Source organism: Aquarana catesbeiana, linkage group LG02, assembly GCF_042186555.1.
Source record: "Aquarana catesbeiana isolate 2022-GZ linkage group LG02, ASM4218655v1, whole genome shotgun sequence".
NCBI lineage: Eukaryota > Metazoa > Chordata > Amphibia > Anura > Ranidae > Aquarana > Aquarana catesbeiana.
This window is the reverse complement of record NC_133325.1, coordinates 39,273,627-39,282,490: the sequence shown is the minus strand read 5'-3', so window position 1 is coordinate 39,282,490 and position 8,864 is coordinate 39,273,627. Positions and strand designations below refer to the sequence as shown.

The window sequence follows — 8,864 nt, the reverse complement described above, 5'->3', positions numbered from 1 at the left end:
CACCGCGTTCAGAACGATCGGATTTTCCGACAACTTTGTGTGACCGTGTGTATGCAAGACAAGTTTGAGCCAACATCCGTCGGAAAAAATCCATGGATTTTGTTGTCGGAATGTCCGAACAAAGTCCGACCGCGTGTACGCCCTATTATGCAGACCAATGTAACATACTTGTTCCAATATGGTGAACTGCACTTAGCAAATAAGTCTGTTTATTTTGCAAAGTCTGGTCTGGTCACTTAATGAAAATAAGCCCATGCGTGCCATCACAGTGTGTGCAATGAGGGGAACAAAGTGTATATGTATAAAAGTGTTTCAAGTGCTTGTGTAACATCAGTATACACAAAGCCGTTCAGGATTGGGAAAGTGGTGGCCAGTGACGGAGATTTGCAGTCGGAAGGGTTGTTTGGTGTCTCTCTAAATATGCCCTTCTCAGTGGGGGTCCCTATTCTAGGACCGCTGCATTACACAGCTTTCTTAGGGACAGGGCCTGGACCAGGTAAGTAGCAAGGCCTCACATGTGAGTGATGTCTCCCTTCATACCTATGGTTTGAAGCAAAACAAATGTGCTTTGCTAAAACAACTGGTGGAATGCATCTAGTGTTCTGTATTGTTAGCCTGAAAATGACTCTGTGGTGTGGTTCCGGGATGGGTAGGAACAGACCCATGTCACTGGTTGAAGAGGAGACGTAATCTTCTGGTGTGAGGCCTGGATGGGTGGTTTGACAACTGACCACATGTGGGTGTCAACTAAATCTTTTATTATTTTTACTCTAGAGTGGCAGGCAGCACATATGTCTTGGTTCCCCTTTGTCACTGGGGCGGCTGTGCAGTGGAGGCCTCCTCCTACAAACGCATAGTGATTGGACCTGGCACAGGGAGTCCAAGCAGTGCAATGTAGAAGGTGTGATTGGGGTGGGATATGGGTCTTCAAAGGACATCAATGGCATTTCAGAGAGGCAGAGGTGTTGTGGTGGTAGAAGCAAGTACCCCAAAACTACATTCAAGCTGCAATGGAGCCCCAGATCATTTGCTGTAGTGTGCACCCACAAAATATCTGCACAATATTTCAGACTTACCTCCTAGTTTAGCTCCTCTTCCTCCAGCAAGCTCTACTTTCCTTACCCCACTGCTACTCTCCTTACCTGGTCTCTTTCAGCCAGTTGGTGGTCACCAATGGTAACTCTTGCACATCCTGACTCTATTCTTGGCATTTTAAAGAGGTTGTAAAGCTCAGAAAAAAAACCCTGCAAGACAAAGGCATAATGAGCTAGTATGCATCACATACTAGCTCATTATAAAATACTATCCTTGGAACTAAGCTGTTGCAGCAGCGCTAACACACCACTGACACGGCTGACATCTTTCCCGGAGTTTCTTCCGGGTTTGCAGGCTCCAGCGCTGTGATTGGCCAGAGCCGCGATGATGTCACTCCTACGCTTGCTGGCGTTCACAGCACGGGGCTCGGAAGGAACAGCACCCATGGCCATTCCTTCAGAGCGCATGCGCCAGTGATGTCACTGGCTACATGCAATGTAAATATACCCTAAACTGCATTGGTTTAGGAGATATTTACACTACCTACAGGTAAGCCTTATTATAGGCTTACCTTTAGGTAAATGTCTGCAGAGGAAGTTTACTTCCTCTTTAAATACAAAGCCTCCTCCACCAAAAACATCTAACCGCTAGCATCGCTATACTGTATGTCCAGTGCTGGTGCAAGGATTTTTGACACCCCGGGGCGAAACCCTAATTTTCCCGCGCCCCCTGGCTCCACCTCTGACCCCACCCCCTTTGCCCTGCTCATGTATACCCCACCTTTTTAAAGAAGCGCCCCTCAAATGCATCCCACCAGCTCCCATCAAATGCAGCCCCGCCAGCGCCCATCAAATTCAGCCTTACCAGCGCCCATCAATGCAGCCTCACCAGTGCCCATCAAATGCAGCCTCACCAGTGCCCATCAAATGCAGCCTGATCAGTGCCCATCAAATGGAGCCTACCAGCGCCCATTAATGCACCCTGCCAGCGCCCATCAATGAATGTTTGCTTGCTTTCATTCATTAGGTAGTCGGGACACAGATACAGTCCTCCGCCACCACTGTGCCTCTGACACTATGCGCGATCAGAGCGGCGGCTGCCTGCTGATGCTGAGACTAAAGCCTCGTACACACAGTTCGATTGTTGGCAGGGGATTGTTTGTTGACAGACCGTTGTCCTAAAATCTTACTGTTAGTACGCTCCTTTTGACAATTGTTGTCCAATTTTCAAGCAACAAATGTTGGATGACAGGATAGTAAATTTTCAGCAGACAACGGCTTTTTTGTATGATCAGTATCCATCACACAAAACTCAAAAGTACAAACACGCATGCTTGGAATCAATGCTCACCAAACACGAAATTAGCAGAAGGGGCCCAAAGGGGGGTGCTCAAGAGCTGAAATTCCACGTAGTACGTCACTATTTTCCTTTTTTGTGGCATGACAATTTGTATAAAGTTAGTATGCAAGACAAGATCCTGGCACACGCCCTTTTGACAAAAATCAGACGCTCAGTTGGCCAACAATTGTACCGTATGTACAAGGCTTTAGTTGCTTGCTGCAGAGAGAAGAGAGTAGGAACACCAGTGGCCGGCCGACCTAGGCAGCAGTGCGCCCTAGGCGGCTGCCTACTTTGCCTAGTGGTAGCACCGGCCCTGTGTATGTCTGTGAAGGTTCTCATTTATTCAGGTTTTGGTATAGCTAGATGTAGTCACATTCAACTAGACTTGTTCTATAATGATTCATCACTTCTTCAGTTCATTTGAGTGTCACAAAGTTACTCCAACATTTATTTCCATACCTTAACCTCTTCCTTTCCACCTGCTATGCCCCTTTTAGTGGGTCTTTAGGGGCTAAACGGACTTTCCAATCATGGGACTACTGCGATTGGCTGTTTTGGTTTTACATTTACTAGAATAAATACCTTTTCTTTTGTGCTAAAACATTATATTTCAAACATTATAATTCCACATTCCATGTCTTTACATTTTATTTTAGACTATGTTTTTTAAAATCGCACACAGTAAATTTTTTAATCTGCTTGCGAAAGAGCTCATCCCTAATCCCATAAATGAAAGGGCTAAGGAATCTCGGCAAGCACATGAAAAAACAAAAGTTGATGACGGGGAGTAAATTAATATAATTTTTAAAAATGATTTCAACGATGCTGTAGCTGTAAGCCATCATACACAGCAGGAGCTGAATCGCGTGGAGCACGATCGTTCTTCCAGCTTTAGAGGCAGACGACTTTCTTGAGTCAACCCTGAAAGCCACCAACATGATCTTGATGTATGTGAGGATGATTATGAGCCCCACCAAAGAAAACGTTGAGGCGTGGCTGGCAAGTCTTATGGTATCTTGGACTGATGCGACAATGAATGAAGAGCGACTGCAAATTACAATCCTAGCAAAAAATGTTTTCTCGGCTGTCAGAGTCAAAACAAAAAAATCTGCAACATTAGGTAACAGTCCAAGGGCCCAAATAATTGCAATAGCGATACCCATTCTTTGTAAAGTGCAGATCTCTCTGTGTCTTAACGGAAAACATATGGTGATATAGCGCTCCAAAGACATGATGGCCAGGTTGTAGGGAGTGATCTTCAGAGAAGTGGAGCTCACAACGACAAATATATAGCAGAAAGGTGCAGGGTACTTGGTGGGATAATAGGAAGCTAAGAACAAGAACAGGCTAAAGAGGAGATAGACTGAGTCATTAACAAGCATGTGCGTAAACAAGATGTAGCGGACTTCTTGGCGGGCAACAGTGTTGGTGAAGCAGACACTTAGCATAATTGCCAGGAAATAGGAGAAGACAATGAAACTTGTAAGTGTTATGCCAAGTAAGATCAACCTCATTATCTCATGATTGCTTAGACCATCTACCTGGGTTGTATTTTTCTGAAGATCCGAGATGTTTGTCATGACCAAAGGAGGGTGAAACTGCCAAAAGATGAATACATGTTTTAGTAATAAAAATCATTTTAAAAAATCATACTTCTATCATCCAATCATCACCCTGTGCCATCTTTTCTCAACCAGGTTTCTGTAGAACCCTTGTGTTCCTTCAGAGGTAGCTAGGTGTTTCTTGAGTAGCGTTGGATAGATTTCCCACTTAGTTCCTGCTTAGTTCCTACCAGCACTCGCATCACTCAGCAGAGTCAACAAAATGAAACCCGTGGAACCTTTGCTCTTGTGTTTCAGGTAAGTAACTGATGACCGCAATGATATTTTAGCTGTCTGTTCTTCTTAATGACTCCCAATGTAAGTGGGCACCATCCTGAACAGTAATACTTTCCACTGATCACCAAAGTAGGGGCCCTACTTAAACTGAACACCAATGTAAAGGGATCTTGTTCCCACTGACCACAAATTTTAGTGGTCTATGTCTCAATGAGGTGGAGGAACTTGACTGGCCTGCACAGAGTCCTGAACTCAACCCTGATCACTAAAGTAAGGGGTCCTACTCAAATTGATCATCAAAGTAAGGGGTTGCTTTTCCACTAACTATCAATGTAAAGGGATCCTGTTCCCACTGACCACAAATTTTAGTGGTCTATGTCTCAATGACTTCCCATGAAGGGAGCCCTTCTCCAATAACCACCAATGTAAGCAGTCACTTCTCCATTGATCACCAATGTAGGGGGTCGCTTTTTTACTGACCACTAATGTAGGGGATCACAACTTCACTGACTGCCAATGTAAGGGTCACTTCTCCACTAACGTAAATGTTCATTTCTCCACAGCCAATAATGTACATGGTCATTTGTCCAATGGCCATTAATGTACAGGTGCACTATTGTACTAACTAGAGTGTGAGGTTTGATTATTATAAAAAAAAAGGGAGGGAAGGGTAGCATTATTTGAGTGGGGGCAGTGAACATTAAATCAGTTGATAGCCTTCTTAATCCTCTTAACATTTCCTGCTTCCCCTTCTAGATATCCCTTACTAAATTAAGTCACAAATATCCAAAGGTGGTCAGAAAGGCATAATAAAATAAGGACTATGTTCCCACAATGGGCAATGGTCCATTATCATTACCAGTATGGTAAATTCTAACCAGCCTAAAACAAACTTGTACCTGTATCTACAGTATTTCACAGAAGTGAGTACACCCCTCAAATTTTTGTAAATATTTTATTCTATCTTTTCATGTGACAACACCGAAGAAATGACACTTTGCTACAATGTAAAGTAGTGAGTGCACAGCTTGTATAACAGTGTAAATTTGCTGTCCCCTCAAAATAACTCAACACACAGCCATTAATGTCTAAACCGCTGGCAACAAAAGTGAGTACACCCCTAAGTGAAAATGTCCAAATTGGGCCCAATTAGCCATTTTCCCTCCCCGGTGTCATGTGACTCATTAGTGTTACAAGGTCTCAGTTGTGAATGGGAAAGGGTGTGTTAAATTTGGTGTTATCGCTATAGCTCTCCCATACTGGTCACTGGAAGTTCAACATGGCACCTCATGGCAAAGAACTCTCTGAGGATCTGAAAAAAATAATTGTTGCTCTACATAAAGATGGCCTAGGCTATAAGAAGATTGCCAAGACCCTAAAACTGAGCTGCAGCACAGTGGCCAAGACCATACAGCCATTTACCAGGACAGGTTTGACTCAGAACAGGCCTTGCCATGGTCGACCAAAGAAGTTGAGTGCACATGCTCAGCGTCATGTCCAGAGGTTGTCTTTGGGAAATAGACATATGCCGCCAGCATTGCTGCAGAGGTTGAAGGGGTGGGGGGGTCAGCCTGTCAGTGCTCAGACCATACGCCGCACACTGCATCAAATTGGTCTGCATGGCTGTTGTCACAGATGGAAGCCTTTTCTATAGATGATGCACAAGAAAGCCCGCAAACAGTATGCTGAAGACAAGCAGACTAAGGACATGGATTACTGGAACCATGTCTTGTGGTCTGATAAGACCAAGATAAATTTATTTGGTTTAGATGGTGCCAAGCATGTGTGGCGATAAACAGGTGAGGAGTACAAAGACAAGTGTGTCTTGCCTACAGTCAAGCATGGTGGTGGGAGTGTCATGGTCTGGGGCTGCATGAGTGCAGCCGGCACTGGGGAGCTACAGTTCATTGAGGGAACCATGAATGCCAACATGTTCTGTGACATACTGAAGCAGAGCATGATCCCCTCCCTTTGGAGACTGAGCCGCAGGGCAGTATTCCAACATGAAAACGACCCCAAACACACCTCCAAGATGACCACTGCCTTGCTAAAGAACTGAGGGTAAAGGTGATGGACTGGCCAAGCATGTCTCCAGACCTAAACCCTACTGAGCATCTGTAGGGAATCTTCAAACAGAAGGTGGAGGAGTGCAAGGTCTCTAACATCCACCAACTCTGTGATGTTGTCATGGAGGAGTGGAAGAGGACTCCGGTGGAAACCTGTGAAGCTCTGGTGAACTCCATGCCCAAGAGGGTTAAGGCAGTGCTGGAAAATAATGGTGGCCACACAAAATATTGACACTTTGGAAATTTTCACTTAGGGGTGTACTCACTTTTGTTGCCAGCAGTTTAGACATTAATGGCTGTGTGTTGAGTTATTTTGAGGGGACAGCAAATTTACACTGTTATACAAGCTGTACACTCACTACTTTACATTGTAGCAAAGTGTCATTTCTTCAGTGTTGTCACATGAAAAGATATAATAAAATATTTACAAAAATGTGAGGGGTGTACTCACTTTTGTGAGATACTGTACATGCTACATGGCGTATACATCTTTTTCCCGGCTGTCAGAATACAATGATTAGTGTTGCCAGCTATAGCCAGCTGGACTGATCAAGCAAAAAATAACCAACAGGCAGGTTGCACAAAGGTCAATCAAAAAATTTACTTCTGTACAACCAGCCTGCTCAAAGATAGATTAAACTTCGGCTGGTCCCTGCTGAACTGGCCAAGTCTTGATCCATCTATGGGCAGCTTAACGCTTCATTGTTTGTAAACAAGTTTAAAAACAGCATCTCCAACACTGAACCTTGTGGTCCATCCAGGGCTTTCTTTGTCAGAGAATAGGTGCATGTAGCTGGGCACTACCATGGGAGACCATGTACCAAAGCTTTTTAAATACTTTTAATATGACTTGAAAGGCAACATTGAAAATACACAAATCCTTTAAATAACACGATTGGAGGATGCCTTAAAGCTGCACATGGAGTTGTGGCTGCAGTGCGATGTACTCAAGCCCAAGCCAATTCTGGCATTTCTCTCCTACATGTAAAATTCATAATTTTTTTGCTAGTAAATTACTCAGAACCCCAAAACATTATATATATTTTTAAGCAGAGACCCTAGGGAATAAAATGTCGGTCATTTCAATTTTTTATGTCACACACTATTTGCGCAGCACTTTTTCAAATGGAATTTAACCGCTTCAGCCCCGGAAGATTTGGCTGCTGAATGACCAGAGCATTTTTTGCATTCAAACAAAATTGACGCCCTTTTTTTCCCACAAATAGAGCTTTCTATTGGTGGTATTTGATCATTTCTCTCTGCGGTTTTTATTTTTTTGGGCTATAAACAAAAAAAAAGACAATTTTGAAAAAAAACACAATATTTTGTACTTTTTGCTATAATAAATATCCCCATTTTTTTTTTTAAAAAAAGCTAATTTTTCACAGTTTAGGCTGATATGTATTCTTCGACATATTTTTGGTAATAAAAATCGCAATAAGCGTATATTGTTTGGTTTGCGCAAAAGTTATTGCGTCTACAAAATAGGGGATAGATTTATAGCATTTTTATTATTATTATTTTTTTTTTTTTTACTAGTAATGGCAGCGATCTGCGATTTTTATCAGGACTGCAACATTATGGCGGACACATCGGACACTTTTGACACATTTTTGGGACCATTGTCATTTATACAGCGATCAGTGCTATAAAAAGGCACTGATTACTGTAAAAATGTCACTGGCAGGGAAGGGGTTAACACTAGGGGGCGATCAAGGGGTTAACTGTGTTCCCTCTCTGTGTTCTAACTGAAGGGGGATGGGACTGTCTAGGGGAGATGACAGATCGCTGTTCATACTTTGTATGAACACACGATCAGTCTCTTCTCTCCTCAGAGAACCGGGGTCTGTGTGTTTACACACACAGATCCCGGTTCTCAGTGTGTCACGAGCGATCATGGGAGCCTGGCGGTCATCGAGCCCACTGGGCACTCGCATCGGCTCCGGGCTCGTGCGCCCCTAGTGGCCACAGGGCGAAGCGACATAACATAACGTCGTTTCGTCCAGCCGTGCCATTCTGCCGCAGTAAAACTGCGAGGGCTGGTCGGCAAGTGGTTAAAGAAAAAACACTTTCATGAATTAAAAAATAACAAAACACAATATTTACCGCAATTTTTTGGTATAATGTGAAAGATGGTGTAAATAGATACCTAAAATTGCGCACACTCCTGGAATGGTGCCAAAATGAAAAAAATCTCCATGGTTGTAACCACTTAAGAGTTGAAAAGAATGGACTTTATAGGCATACTTTAAAAGGTTAACAATTTTTATTTATGAAAAATATTAAAGACATGGACAAATAAGAAAAAAACATATAAGTTGTGTGAAAGTGATTAAAACATGTTTCAGTAACCAGACAAGGGCCCCAAAATCCAACTGGACCCAAAGCATTATGCTGGTAAACCAAAAAGGGACCTAAATATGACAATTGCCTCAGTAAAGAAACATATACAATAACCTGGAAGGGTGCAACCCTATAACAATGAGTCAGGGGTAGGCAAAGGAATTTCAGGAAATGTTGATTCTGCTTTTTAATGCCGCGTACACACGATCGGAACTTCCGTCAGAAAAAACTTGGATGGTTT

The 8,864-nt window shown here is 43.2% G+C and overlaps 1 protein-coding gene across 1 annotated transcript; it reads right to left on the bottom strand.

Annotated features, from left to right (window-relative positions):
- Nucleotides 1–3,023: 3,023 nt before the first annotated feature.
- Nucleotides 3,024–3,956, bottom strand: LOC141126520 (odorant receptor 131-2-like). Its single transcript, XM_073612457.1, has one exon. The coding sequence runs from the start codon at nt 3,954–3,956 to the stop codon at nt 3,024–3,026; it is 933 nt and encodes a 310-aa protein (XP_073468558.1).
- Nucleotides 3,957–8,864: the final 4,908 nt, after the last annotated feature.